Here is a 15534-nt window from a genome sequence, read left to right on the forward strand (position 1 = left end):
TTCTGGCTGCTGCACTAGCCAGGATTCTTTCAGCACACCTACCCACACTACTCTGTAGTACTCGCGCGTGTATGGGTGCATGAGTGTATTTTGGCCACCTGAAAACTGGCTAATCTCCTCCTTATTCAAGTTACAATCTGCAATTCTATTGGGCATTTGTACTTAATTATTTTTGCCAGGTGGTATCAGCATACACAGCCAGGTATTTACAGCCACAGAAAACAATCCTGTCCATTAACGTTTGCTGATGTATTTGCTTTCTTCTTTGCCAGGACATTAACACTTTAATGTGTTTGGGGACAGAGTACTGAAAAAACAGAAGAGAAGTTTGTGGCTGGTGAGTGCAAGTTCTCGGGTGAGGCTGGGGGATGTATATAGAGTAAGAGATATTTGGTGAGTCTTCCTCTGCTTTTCTGAGTTTTGTGCTTGGGTAAGATCCTACACAGCTGCTGGGGAAAGCAACACTGCTGCATGGCTCGCTCTCAAGCCCTGTCCCACTGAAAAGTCTCATTCTTGATGGTGTGATGAAGCTGTAGATTGATTTTAATATTCTGCACTGCCTTGGTATGTACATTCTGTGTGCTAAGTGTGGGCAATGATTTATGTGTCTAGTAGCAAAGCTGATCAAGTAGTGGGAAGAGCTATTAGCAAATAGTTTGCTGGATTAGTAACTGTGCTTCCAGGTGGAAAGTCTGTTCCCTGTGCTGGAGTTGTTTCTGTCTAGATGGGTGCGAGTAGGTATGTACCTGGAAAGAATATCCTGGGTCCTGCTGACAAGGCTTGCAAAAGTGAGAAACTTAACTCCTGCTTGGTCACAAAATGGTTTTATTCCAAAGCAGAAGCACTATAAAAGTTTGGCTGTCCTACCTCCAATCAGAAAAAACCAGCAATTTTCAACCTGCTACTGTAACGTGCTTAGAGAAAGTCACAAGCAGAGAAAAAAGCTAAATATTTTGTGCAAATGGCTTCAAACAGCTTGGATTAACCTACGCCAACTGCAAGTAAAAACTCAGCCAGGGTCTGCGTTCTGCATTGCACATGATGTTTTCTTGAGGGTACCATGCTGAAGTTTCATTGCATTCAGAGCCACACATCAGTTCTGTACGTGTGCAGGACGTTGGCTCTGAAGTTAGCAAAAGCAGCTGAAGGCTAGCCAGCACATTGTGCTGCACAGCACGGATAGCTGAGCAGAGGACAGCAAACTTTCAGATCTTGCCAAGGGAGGGTTTGGACTAGGGGACCAGTTTTCTTGTCTGTTATACTAACCCTGCTCCTGCGCTGGTCTCTTTGGCTTGTAAGTGATGGCTGTATAGACTTTGTGCAATGGAGTACAGAATCAGGGTTCGGCTGATACAGGTCTTGTTTTTAAGGAATTTCTCAGTATGGTTTCTGAAGTTGTAGGAGGATTACTGGGGGGACTAATGCACTGAGATTTGGCCATTAGTGATGATAGTGATGATGTTTTGAGGCTGATCTTCCATTTGTCTGGTGTAAGAGAGCAATGTGAATGTAGGGTGATGATAGACTAAAAGTTAAATTTATTCCCCTCAAAAAAAAAAATCAGGAAATTACATTTACCCTAGGGCTGAGGCATTTTAACTTGTAGTGTTTGTTCATCAATTAATTACAAAATAATCTAATTACTAAGTGTAACTGTAGACAATAACAGTTATTTATCTTTACTTGTGTTACAAGTACACCTCAGGTTTTAATGTATTGAGGGCTATATGAACGGACATACCCACGGCATGTGTTTTTTCCTTTCCAAACAGAGCAGAATAACTGATACTCCCTAGGAGAAGGCTTGTCTGTTATGATTTAAATTTCCATATTGGTGTTGGCAGTAGTGAGTAGGAAGGCACTGAGAGTCAGCCAGGTTGTGGGGTTTAAACTGGTCTGTCTCTTCCGTGTTTTGGGGTATGCTGCCTGGGCTGCAGTGTTCCCATCAGTTACCCTGTGGAGATAACACAAGTAAACTACCTTGCAAGCTGTTGACAGTGATTATATCTATCTATCTATCTATATCTCGCTTTGGGAGAGTATGATGATCGTAAATAGGGACTAAGATTGTTTAGTGTTGTTTGGAAGGAGGTTTAACTCTTGCATCTCTGTACTTGGGTGGCCTGGGGAAGCACCATGGTGTCTGCCAGCCTTTTGCCATGCTGCTGGGGTAAGGATTGTGATCCAGCGTGTGTGTGACTGCCCGTGCCTCTGCTGGGACAGGTCTGCTTGCAAGCAATCGGCTGTGCTCACTTAGCGTGCGAGTCTTGTTTGGCTCCTGCTTGGTGCTTCCCTACAGTCAAGTCTGTACCATGTACGTTGGCAGCACAGAGCTACAGCTTCCCTCTCATCACCCAATGTGCCAGAGGCAGCTGGAGCTGCGACCCGTGATGTGGCACGGAGGAGCACAGTGAGGTTACAGTGCTCAGAGCCGCAGGACGTGGCACCCAGCATTTCAAAGAGCTTTGTGTGCAGTCCCATGTTCCCCAGATGCAGCCAAGTGCCTTGGCTCCTTAGTCTGTCGTGTGACCCTGCATGCCAGATGTGGCCTCTTGCACTTGTCCCAACATAACCTCCTGTCTGTTATGGAAGATGTTGCTATTTGTGTGAAATTTTGGAGTAAGAACCTTGAACATTCTTATTCTGATCTCAATAGTATTCTGATGCTCATTTTGAATGGATCAGTCATACAAGACAGTGGAGAGTGAAGCCCCACATCCTTCAAGCACTGTCTTGAAACTCTGGTATTCTGGATTAACAGCAAAATACAGCCACTTGTTTTTTACCCTGATGCATCCCTTGTGGCAAAAGAATGTCAGTAAACCCATTTGAAATGATGCAGTTACTCTCTGGACACAGAACAGCGAGGTGTGCATGTATGAGGGAAGTGTCAAAGAGGTGCAGTGCTGCATGGGTTTGCATATCCAGAGCAGGACACAGCCACATCAGGTGTTTAAAAAGTGAGGGAAAAGGGTCCTGGTTGTTAGAGTGGCTTATGTCTCAGCCTTATGACCTGCAGCACACACCTAGCTGGCTTTGGGTGAGGAGGATGCGATGAACTGCAGCCTTCCCTTGGTGCTGCAGCGGTGTTTGCGAGCTGTAACCCTCTTACAAACCAAATACAAGATGAGCCTTTTCCCGTCTGTGAAGGTGGTGTTGGATTGCAGTTGAGGTTTAGGTGTGATTTCTGACTTGGCTGCTGGTTTCTGTCACAGCGTCTAGATCGAAGTGCTGGTGTCAAGATCGAACATGTGGTCAGAGCAGGTCGTGGCTCCCACCGATGCTGGGCACTCGTGTTTTCTCCTCACGGAAGCCAGAGTGTGTTGGGCCTGGATATGAAGCTAAAAAGCAGCCAGGAGACATACCTGAAAGCTCTTTTAAGTCTGCTAATCTAGGCATAGCTGTGAAGAAACCGAGCTAGTAATTTTTTTCTGTCTCGTCTACAAATTAAGATGATAATTCCTTTTCCTTACCTTTTGTCTGTTTAGAAGAAACCTCTGGAGGGTGGGGCCTGACTTCAGAGACTGGCACAATGGGACAGTGACTTCAGCTGGCATTTCTGGGGGACTGTAAATAATGGAAAATCTTTATTACTTCTCAAGGGTAAAAGCCCATTAGCATTTGGGACATGCCTGTACTGGTTTCAGAAAGTTCAAGAGGTCTTTTCTTTGCAAGTGCTTTTATATGTCCCAGAATGAATTTGGTCTAGTGTAGCTACAACACACCTAAAAGCCTGTCACTGAGCAGCGTCCAAAACAAGCTTAGCAAATAGGCGTTCACTGTGTTTCAGGCTGTAGTCCTAATTTATGAGCAAGGAAATGGAGCAGGGGAGAAAGAGGCAGCACCATAGCCTTTAGATCCTTCAGGGGAGGCATGGCAAAAAATGTTGAGCAAAAAATGTCAAGCATTGATGATGTTCTCATTTGTCAAAAATATAAACAAGTATGTCTCTCTCTAAGCTTATTTCTAATGTAATATTAATCTGTGCGCTCATGTGTGTGTTTGGGCAGGATTTAGAGCATTACATCAGTTTGCTGTGCTGCTAGTTCACTCCGACACATAGCTTTGCTATTGGGGGCTGGTGAGGGAGAGAGAGGAGTGGAAGGAAAGGACTTGAAATGGGGGAAGTGATAGCGCAGCAAGCAAATATCCACTCTTCCTTTAGGAGAAAGGAGAAAAAAAAAAAAAAAGTACCTAAGCCACTATTTCTAAAACTAGAATTGCAGACAAACATGGAAGGTGTCATTGTGACAAGACTCTGTGCTTTTGGATCCCATTTCAGATTTCAGACCATTTTGCTTTTCTTTCCCCCTTTGACTCACCCTTTGTTGTCATTTCTTGCTGTGTGAAGTCACATTTAGGTTTGTAAGCTCCTCAGGGAAGTAACCTGTCATTTTTCTTTGTCTGCAAACTGCTATGGACGTCTAGGGCTTGTTATAAATAACAATCATGTCAGAAACCTCGGGAGGCTAAACATTAGGATTTTGGAAGGTATAGAGTACAGTGAAATACCGTGTGCGCGTATTCACACGTACATATGTGTGAACACATGCGTGTATGCCTACAACATGTGTTGGTCATGGCCTACGTGAGTTGTGCTGCATTTGAAATGTGTTACATGGCAGTGACCTGTATAGCAGAGTACGGAAGTATGTTTTTTCTTTTAATCGCTGGCTTCTCTGGGATCTTCTTAATCTTCCTGCTCCAGATTCAACCTGCATGTTGCAGTTCCTCAGGTCCTGTAGGGAGAGTTCTCCTCCTCTCCCCCTCTTCTTGTAGCTGGCCAGAGTGGTTTGCCATATCAGCTGAGGGAGTACTTAGAAATCAGGGGAATTGCTTTCCTCAGCCCAGGGACCCAGCGTTATCTCCTGTCTGGGGTGGGAGGAATGTAGAGAGCTGCGTCCAGATCGGCGATAGCAGTGTAATAAGCACTGATGAGTGAGTTCGGTTGCTGCAGCGAGGAGGGGGAGGGAAAGCTTATTTTTAACTGGAAACTATACAAGTGAGACTGAAGTAGCTCTCTGCTGTCTTCCGATCATCAAGTATATGTGTGAGTGAACGAGCCTGTGAACATAGTTAAGTACAGTGCATATATACTAATGGAGTGTGTGATCCTAGTGTATAGGGTGGAGGTAAGTCAGATGAAATGACAGTGCATGCTGGCTTCTTTGTCTGGGTGTTTGAACTCGTGTGTTGTAGTGAGCAATTCCTGATAACATTTATCTACTTCTTTTTTCCAGTCGGATTGATTCTTTTCTGTGCCCTGCTCCTCGTGTTGCCTGTCTCCCAGCCATTCCTCCTTCCCTTCCTAACTCCCATTCCCCTTTCTCTCTTCCATCCTTAATCTTCCCACCCCTTCCTCTCATCTGAGCCTGACCCTTCTGTCTTCTTGCCCCTCCTTCCCAGCCGATCCCTCCCCCTGCTCTGGATCTGCTGGCTGTGGGATTTTTTCTCATGCTCACTGGCAGATGTGACAGCTTTTGGAACTGTATTATCTAGGAACAGCTATATCTGGAGTTGAAAAATCTAACGTGGTTTCCCAGGCAGCAGGAATGGATCGCTGAGAGAATTTCAATCTCCGACTGCTTTTGTCTTGTGGTAGTGACTTTTATTATTTATGTTTGTGACATTTCTTACAGTACAGTTGTCAGCAGTGAATGAAAGACTAAAGTCTAGTAGATGATTATAAAATCAGTGTCACAGTATTTGTATTATTATATTAAAGGGATGCTGTTTATGTTTAAATACAGGTTTGGCTTGATTTACAAAATCTTATATGCATAAAATGTTCTTATGAATTTCTTAGTGATCTAGAAAAGGCCTGTTTTATGTATTTTATTAAAACATTCTTTAGCTGGGTATTGGAAATACAAGTAAATAGCTCTTGCATGAAAACCACAAAGTGAAAGGAGACTGGTTAAATACAGACCTCAATGAAATGCAAACCCTACACAGATTATTACGATCCATTGGATTTCAAATAACTATTTTTAGCGTATGAATTCCATTTGATCTTAATGCAGTGTACCTTTAAACCACCTGTCTGATATGGCAATGTCTTTATAATTAAAGATTGATGCTGACCATAGAAAGCAAATGTCATTGGATACCCAGGGCTATATTGTTTTTGGAGTTGATTACATTTTGTGCTTTTTAGGATGTCTATTATAAACCAATAAGGTAGATGCTGGCCACGTCAGCTCGTTGCCCTAAAATTGACCATGAACTTAGTAGATGCTTCTTTCTGGGTTTAGGAAGCATGCTTTTATATATAGGATCTAAGTAGTCCAGGTGTTGATTGACGGGTATACTGATTTAATGTAAGTATACAAATGTGATGTTTATGCTTATGCGAACTGATAGGCTGGCATAAAGCCACTGTTCTGTTTGGGGCCAAAACATCACCTGGGCTTTAAGAATTTCCATTCTGAAGTAGTTTAGCTAGAATCCTTCTCCTTATGGGGAAATGATTGAAATGTTCAAGAAAATTGATACTACAAGTGCTGATGGTTGTGGCATTTGTAACAGCACATTTTACAGGACCCCTTGCTGCCAGAGGCAGTTAAAGAGCAAACTCGAAAGACACTCTGTGCTGTTCTCTGAATATCTTCTCATTATGAAGATGAGATGAGGAATGAAGCTGTGATTGTAGGAGCAGGGGAAGAAAAGATACTAGTTGAAATAGTAGCATCGCTCTGTCCGGAAGTACCCGTGTTCTGGTGGATCAAGTAGCTGTCATGACTGACATGCAGTCAACGATTCAGAACTCAAGCACTTGATATAATACTACAGATATACTTCCTGATTTCCTTGGAGGCTGTAAAAGCTCCTCAGTAGCACCAGCTGTTGGTTTGAATAGTGCTAATGCCATGAGCTATTAGAATCTTTCCTTTCCAGCATTGTCTGCACTTTTTTGTTTGTTTGTTTTTGTTTACAGAATTGCCCTCTGACTTCAGTCTTGATTATTAGTTAATATGCAGCACCTAAGGGGCCTTAGAGATGAATCACTGTGTTTTAGTAGTGGCAATACAGACCTGGAGCACAGATGCTCTTCCCATAAGCTCTCCATTAAGATGTATTTGGGTTTTCATTGGAACATATTCTAAGCAAAGATTATTCTGGCTGTGAAAACTCCTCTAGGCAGAACAGTTGCTTCCAGCCTCTTATGGTTTTTTTTCTAGTTGCCTAACCTTTTGCTTTTTTTTTTTCAACTGTAACTTTAGTAGGGTTCTGGACACGGTAATGCAATGGCCATTGTCAGTGTGTGAATTCTGTGTTTCACCAAGGATGGATGGCGTGATTGGGGGTTTAGATGGTGTAAAGGTCCTTCTGCAACAAATACTCCCCATCCCAGTGACCGCAGGATCATGGTAACCAAATTTTAAGCCAGTGTGTATGCTTTTTCAGGATCTCAGTCTAGCACTAGAAAGCAAAGTCATCGTTCACTAAGTGGCCTGCATTTTTCTCCCTAAACAAATTTTAAGTTGAACAACCTGGAAAATGTTTGACATATATTTCACTGTGGGGGAAAAAAAGCACGAGGTTTGCTGATTTTCGAAACCAGTGTCCTCTAGAAGTGTGTTCATGCCTACACCACAACATGTTATCTGTATGTGTTCTGTGTCTCTGACCCTTGTAAATATTTGTTCAGCACAAATAGCTGGAAGGTGAGGTCCTGTGCAGGGGAAGAGCGATCATGACAAAGTTGAAGATTAAGTAGAGAGAAATCCTCTACCTGATGTCAAGGAAGGGGTAGCATTCATCGCTTTAAGCAGTATTAGTGAGAAGCAAATGCTAATATTAAACTTGTCAGTGGAAAGGAAAGAGCATATAAACATCTTTTTTCTACTGGTGGGTATTAATTGCTTTAAAGAAACCTATACAGCTTTTTCCCAAGCTAGAGAGCTTTAGCACTGAATTACCTAAAATGTTTTGGCATTGGGTGTCCATTTTGTCTCACCTCTCTTAAGGCTCTCATTGTGTGGTTCATCCTGTGCATTGACAGAATGCATCTTGGAGAGGAGATGATGAGCTCTGGAACATGCTAGTTCCATTGCATCCACAGAACAGTAATCTGCCCATTAAACGTGTTTCTCCAACAGCGAATAGGAAAATATAACTTGGAATACTTGTAACTTTAAAGTCATCAAGCCATTCAATAAAATCATAGAGCAATTGAGGGACCTCAAGATACCTGTGGTCCAGTCCCCTGCTCAGGGCAGGATCTGCTCCAAGGGTCAGACCAGGTTGCTCAGGGCTTTGTCTTCAAGAGCAAACTTGCTCTTGGTAACCTCGGAGGATGGAGGCGGCACAGCCTGCCTGGGCAACCTGCTCCAATGCTGGACTCTCCTGGTCACAAAAAAGTTGTTCCTTCTATCCAGTCAGGACCTCCCCTGTTCTGCTTTACACCTATCATGTCTCAGACTCCCACCACTCTCCACTGTGAAAAGCCTGGCTCTCCATGGAAAATCCCCCTACTTCTCAGCTGTTTCTTCATGGAAGGAGTAACTTCCCCTCACCCCATCTTCCCCGTCTGTCTGTTGTGAAGAGGTTGTGTCCATCCATTGCAGTCTTCCAGTTATCTAAGCTTTCCCACCTCTGTGACTGCGTGTGGAGCTCCAGTTCTTCCTTTTCCTTCATGCTTTCCCAATTTCAAAAAGGTCTAAAACTTTTGGCTTTATCTATCTACATCTCTCTTTTTTTGGCTATAAAGTCTAAATTCGGATTTTGAACGTCTCTTGTGTTTGGGTATATTTAAGTGTTAGCTGGTTTTGGCTTGTTGCAATTGTAATGGCTGTTCACACAAACTGTCTCTCTCAGCCCCCATGGGAAAGGAATCTTAGTTTTTAATTTTAGCTTCTTCAGCAACCTGCTGACAGAGTTTGATTTCCACCTACCACCTCCTCTCTCTCTCCCAAGCCCTCTGTCTAAGCTAGAAAAACTGAGATCCAGAACCAGTCTGGGGCAGCTCTTCTTTTGGCGGCAACTCCGTTGTCTTTAAATGGGAATCAAATGTATATTACTTGGACTAACCAGTGAGAGGCAATGTGAGCCCTGTTCCTGTCCACCCTTCATTCCAGGCTTGTAGTGGAATCAGCACTGTCTAACTGGCTGGGCTCCAAAGCCATTTAACCTAGGTGCAAGCCTGTGAAATGTAAATATATATATTTAAAATGTTTGTATTGGGCAGTGTGAATTTGTAGAAATAAAGGAAGCTGAGCGGTGGAGTTCAGCCATAGGTGTAGCAGGTGTCTTTCTTTTCTGCAGCAGGAGCACTGCTTCCCAGTAGGCAGTGTTGAAAAGTTCACTAGAAATCCTAGCTCAGCCACTGACTCACTCAGTGGTCTGGAGCAAGTCGTTGCTCTCTTGCTGCCTCTGTTTCCTCCATCTGTGAAAGCAGATGATCAACTCTGTTGTTGAGGTGCTTGTCACTGGAGAATATTCTTCATACAACCTAATTAACTAATACAATCGATATGTGCTATTATTGATTGGGCATATTGGACCTTGACATGCTAGAGCACTGATGGTGTTGCCTCCTGTGATTCAGGCATCATGTTCCGCAAGAAGAAGAAGAAACGCCCGGAGATCTCAGCTCCGCAGAACTTTGAGCACCGTGTCCACACTTCATTTGACCCAAAGGAGGGCAAATTTGTGGGCCTGCCACCTCAATGGCAGAATATTCTAGACACGCTGCGGCGCCCCAAGCCAGTGGTAGACCCTTCAAGGATCACGAGGATGCAACTCCAGCCTATGAAGGTAAGAGAGGAAGACTACTCTTTCCTGTCCCCGGGCTTTCCTGTTCCCTAGGGAGGGCCAAGGTGAGGCAATGTTTCCATTGCCCCATACATATTTAAATGGGGCTAAGGGTGGGATTGGTAAGGAATTCAGTGGATAGCAGGGTCTGGGCTTGGATAACGATGTCTCTTCTTTTTTTTTTTTTTTTTTTTTTTTTTGAGGTGATAGTAACTTCATCAGAAATAAGGACAGTAGTATCCTTTATGGCAATAGTGTCACTGTTCAAGTAACCAGCTGGCTGCCTGTCACTATAACGAGGACCTGTGAAAGCCTCTGTGGTAGCTGACAGGGCCTAAGATGTGTTCAGCTGTTGTACAGGGAAGCAGAGAATTTGTGGAGAGACCTGTTTTAGCAAGTTTGTCGTTCTCGTGGGTGAGCAAATTTGGCTGGTAATTAAGTTGACAGGGAAGCCTGAGTGGGAGAGAGCCAGATAGTGCTAGCCTGCTCTTCATGGATGGTGAAGTGAATGAGGGACAGCAGGGAGCAGGACTAGACCAGGGTTTCGGCTAAAAGGGCTTATAAACCAGCATTTTAACAGAAAGTGGACACAGTAAACAGGAGAATGTCCTTAAAGCGAGTCCTTCAGTAAGGAGAAATAAGTTACCAGTCCTTGTAGATGGGTGAATTGAGATGGTTGTCTTGCTTGGGTGGCTGTTGCTGATGGCATCTGGAGACTGTGTCCGTAGGTGGTTGCAGGGATCTGCTGTGTGAAGAAAGGCAGATTCATGATGACCCCTTGGAAAAGGAAATGAAAGGTGGTGACAGAATTATCGTGTTTAGAGTCTTGCTAGCTTGTGGGAAATTTTTGTTCCCAGTTAAAAAAACCCTACAGGGCTCTGAAAATTGAGAGGTAAATTGTAAAATAGAGGTGTTGCTACATGGATTTTAGGAAGGACATAGAAGAAAATAGTTGTCTATCTGATAAATATAGTTAGCTTTTTGTGTACAGGTGCTTAAAACAGAGGGACTAAATGGGACTACGTTTTAGTATAATGCCAGTATTAATGCAAAATCAAACCTGCAATTTAAATGGCACATCAGGATCTTTGAGCAGAAGGCTGATTTAGAAAAGAAAAGCTTGCTCAGGCAGAACAGGTAAAAGAAAAAGAGAGGAGGTATTGCGTTCTGGTTTATGGTGTCCTGAATATGCTTTGAGGTTCAAAATGTAGTAGGAGATAGGACCACAATCCAGAGAAGAGATAAAGTATGTAATAAGAGACCAACTTGGTTAGATCAGGAGCTCTCTAATGAGCTTAAACTGCAGGAGGATTGCTCAGAAGGGTGGAAACTAGGTCAAGTTATAAAGGGCAAATAGAAAAGAAATTTACGTAGGAACAAAACCGGAAGGCCAAGGCACAAAAAGAGATGTTATTCTCAAAGAACATAAAGGGCACTAAGGAGACATCATAAGTACACCGAGGAGGGGAAGGAGATTGAAGGAAAGAATATGTTCACTGCCCATTTTGGAAGAAAGTTAATAACAGATGACACTGAGAATTCTTAAATGTTTAACGATTTTTCTTCAGTCTTTATTGAAAAGGTTAACTGTGATCACTGGGCTAACACAATTAACACGAACATGGAGGGATAAGAATGCAGGCTAGAATAGGAAAGGAACATGAGCAGAAATGAGACTTCTTAGATAAGTTACATATTTTCAAGTCAGCTGGGCCTAATGAGATTCAAGGAATTGCAGATAGGTCAGAATAATTTCAATTCCCAAAAAGAGTCTGGAATAAATAAGCAAGTAATCTATTTGCAGCCACTTCCTAGGGGATAGCAGGGTAATCGCTAGCAGCCAGCATGGATTTATCAAGAACAAATCATGTCAAGCAACCCGATTTCCATCAACCGTAGGGTATCGGGCTTTGGGTCAGGGAGAAGTGATAGTGCTCCCCTATATCTTGACTTCAGTTGGGCTCTTGACACTGTACCTATGGCACCCCCAAAGCAAGCTGAGCAAGGTTGCTCAACTGTTAATAAAAGCGTATTCGAAAGGATAGTGTGAGGCACCACTGTCAAAATAGAAATGTGCATGAAGAGATTTACTGGAGTTTGTCCCAAGTCTAATACTGGTCGGTACTTTCATGTGTGACTTATTAAACCTGTAGATGGTAAAAGCTGAAAGGAGGTGCAGATCTCTGAGAACAAGGATAGAACACCCAACAGCCTTTAAAAACTAGAGAAGAATCTTAAACTAATACTGCTTTGGGTTTTTTTCCTCCAGTAAGCCCAAGTGCAAATACTCTCTTAGACTGCATCACATAGTTAATTATTTCTGGTAAACTCCATTTAGACAAATTCCTGTTCAATGATACCAATCAATAGTAAGAACTTCTTTTTCCGCCCCTTTTTAAGTGCTAATTGGCCCTATTAGGCCAAACCCTTATACGTAGAGTCCTGGATTCAACTATTATAGCTGTTCCTTTTTCTGACATGTACTGTGCGTAGCTTGTAAAGGGTCACTTTTCTTTTTAAAATCATAATTTCTAAATTTTGGTCAGTATATCGTGATCTTTGCAAGAGCACTCCATATAGATTTGGCTCAAATTTGGATGTTTCTTCATTAATCTGACGCGGTCTTTAATCACAGCTGCCAAGTACAGCTAACTCCTGTCTTCTCTCTCCGCTGGAGACAGGGCTGACTTAATGGACTAGAAGTGCAACAGGGGTGACTTGAATCTAACTTTAGGCAGTTTTTACCTTGGAGGTGCAGTGAGAACTTCTAGAGAGGCCATAGCATCTCTTCTTGGAGGTTTCCTACTTTTGAGAACATGCTAGATACAAGTCTTTCTGGAATGACTTTTGTCCATCTACTTTGGACTAGCTGGCCTCTTGAGATTTCTTCCAACTTTATATTGAGTTATTCTTTTTCCCCAGTTTGCAGAAACATTGAGCGATCGGTGAGCGCTGGAGGGGGACCTCTTTCTCTCCAGTGTGCCTGTGCAAACAGGAGCAAGGGTGGGAGGCATCCTGCGGAGCACTCAGTGACTTGGGGGCCTGCATGTTACATCAGGCCCTGCTCAAGCTCATTTACGAACTAGTGCTCTTAATTGAGTGCATTACTGAGGTAAATTGATATGTCTGGCATTTCTAATGGGTGAATTGGAATGGACACAAGACTCTTCCCACCCTGCTGACAGATTGCAAAGACTGGGTTTCTGACCATTTACTTTTGGAATTTTTTTTCCCTACCGGGTTTGGTGCAGAAGTGATGCAGTTTGAGGAGCTGGTGTCCTCAGCATCTTGTTTACTTGACAGCAGCTGGGGCCATGGAGAAAGGTGCATTTATGTGGTGAGGGAGGTATAATGCTGCATTAAGACTGAAGAGCAGAATTTCCTGCTGCAGGTGATGCGTATGCAATGGTATGAGTCCGATGGTCCTTTCTTCACCTTTTTCAACAAAATCTTCTATTTTGCCTTTCATTCTCAGGTGCTGAGTGAACCGGGCACTCATTTTCTGCACTGTGGTGGCATTCTGTTGAAATTACTGGAGCTGCTCTGTTGCACCAGTTAAATATCAGGCTCAGTGTAATTAATTCAGCATCTTTAGAAGGTCCCTGGAGCTCAGTTAGCAAACAGGAGATTGCCATCACTCCAGGGAAGGACTTTCCTCAGGCAGAGATTCATGAAAGTGTAGGAGTGATCCTATGCTGTGAATTTCTGTGAAGAAATGAAATGTTTTGGTTCCCAGCACTAAAAAAGCTTCTGTAAGCTTTTTGGTTCCAGAATAAACAAGGTAGAGCACTACATAATATACCAACAGCTTCAAGTATCCTACTTGTATAGTGCTGTTGATTGTTTGGATGGAAGCCTTGTTCTCCATCATTTGCTTACAAGGCAGTTGTGAGCCGTTGTGACCCTTTGTTCATAATTTTTAATGATAATAGCTTGGCAGAACAGAGGAGAGATGCAGTGCTGGAACAGTGTGGTCTTCACTGGTCAGGATTAAGATGCGTTAGCAAAAATTGTAGAGAACCAGGCTAAGGGAGGCTGACTACAACACTATTGAGAGTGCTTCAGGGAAAAGATGAACCTCCTGTTGGAATGGGAAGGTGAGTTTTTCAGATAGAGCTTACGGCATGCTGTAACTTCTGAGAATTAACATTCTCAGGAGCTTGGTGAGCCTACGTTAGTGATGTGGTGTAGCACAGTTTCAGCACAAGAGAATCAGGAGTGCTAAAAAGACCCTAGTTGTGTGCTAAGGTTGTGCTCCAGACTGTGAGCATAGCAGCAGAATTCACTGTTCCGGCTGAAAGCACTGCTGCCTCTGACAGAAGGATGTAACCCAGGGAGTCTTTCCCCCCCCGCCTTCTCCTCAGTAAAGGACAAGGAAAAAAGGCAGAAAGAAAAACTTCTCTTTTTTTCCTAAGTTCCTGGGGTTGTCTTTGGCTAGACAAACAAAATCTAACCTTTGTCAGGGTACACTGAGCCACAGTTTTCACAGCTCTAACACTTTTTCTCTGCCTTCCCTATGTTTCACAGACTGTGGTAAGGGGCAGCACCATGGAAGTGGAAGGCTATATCTCCGGGATACTCAATGACATCCAGAAGCTTTCTGCCATCAGTTCGAACACTCTGAGGGGAAGGAGCCCTACCAGCAGGAGGAGAGCGCAGTCCCTCGGGCTCCTGGGGGAAGACAGACCCCCAGACATGTATCTGCAGAGTCCTGAAGCAGACTGGGCAGACAAATACGGAAACTACCTCAACTGCAATGGTGGGACCAAGGTGACCCGGAGGCAGACTATGTGGCCAGATTACAAACCCCGCCTGGAAGGACAGTCTCACCCCAACGGCATGGTGATGAAAGCACAGTCCCTTGGACCTTCGGAGTTCCGGGGTGCTGATGGCAGCTGCCTCCAGCGTGCCTCTGGTTTGCAGCACATGCCAACTCTGCCGGCGGAGGGTGAGAAGGCGGGGAAAAAGAGCTCAGAGGAGTGCTGGCCTCAGCCTTGTCTCGTACGGCAAGCAAGCGCCAGGCCCTCAGGGGAGGGCAGCCCTAGCTCCAAATCCAGGGAGAACAGCCTGAAGAGGCGGCTGTTACGCAGTGTGTTCCCCTCATCCAGCGGCTCAAACAAGTCAGGCACTTCCCTGCAGATAAAGGTACGGTTATTCAGTGGGTTTGAGTGAGTGCAATGTTGACTTTACAGTTCCAGAGGCTACTTACACAGCTGAACAAATTTAATTGCAAACATCATGCAACCATCTGTTATTGTTATGATTAATGCTGGAATCAAAATAGTCCTGGACAGGGGAAATGTGTAGTCCGCCTAAGCTTCACAGAACATACTGTTAGGCATCGCTCAAAATGTCAGCCAGAAATACACGAGAAAGGGCTTGCTAGTGGAGCTGGGCTAGCAGGTGTGTAGGCTGGGAAGGGAGGTAGGGGGCTTACTCATTTTTGCCCTTCTGTAGTAGTAAAGGCATAACTTAAATGCCGTTATACTAGCAGAAATGTGCTTTTGCCATTTGGGAAATTGCCATAATTTACATTAGTAATGTATTCTTTCGCCTGTGCGAAATAGAACTACCTCAGGAGAGCTTGCTGGTTATAGCTGTATGTGCCAAGCTGCCTACAACAGGAATGCGCTATCAAACAGGAAACCTGGCTGTTGGTTTTTGTAAGGATGGGACAGCTCACACGGCTCCCTCTCCCCCAGGAAAGTGATGCTGAATGAATGACTCACTTCTTACTGAACGAGGAGAAAAACTCTGGTTCCTGTTGCTAGGTAGGGA

At 43.9% G+C, this 15534-nt stretch overlaps 1 protein-coding gene across 4 annotated transcripts in view; it reads left to right on the top strand.

Annotated features, from left to right (window-relative positions):
- The window catches only part of PAK6 (p21 (RAC1) activated kinase 6), a 42566-nt gene that overhangs the window by 14873 nt on the left and 12159 nt on the right, over positions 1–15534 (top strand). For 2 of the 4 annotated variants that reach the window (XM_027795235.2, XM_055814535.1), the window contains exons 4-6: positions 273–337; positions 9551–9759; positions 14284–14901. In XM_027795235.2, the coding sequence (XP_027651036.1) occupies positions 9556–9759; positions 14284–14901 (822 nt within the window). In that variant the 5' untranslated portion in view covers positions 273–337; positions 9551–9555. Of the gene's footprint in view, positions 1–272; positions 338–4649; positions 5599–5620; positions 9760–14283; positions 14902–15534 lie in introns of those variants that run through there. The other 2 variants (XM_027795237.2, XM_027795236.2) reach the window with 2 other exon arrangements.

This window comes from Falco peregrinus, chromosome 9 (genome assembly GCF_023634155.1).
Source record: "Falco peregrinus isolate bFalPer1 chromosome 9, bFalPer1.pri, whole genome shotgun sequence".
Classification (NCBI taxonomy): Eukaryota; Metazoa; Chordata; class Aves; order Falconiformes; family Falconidae; genus Falco; species Falco peregrinus.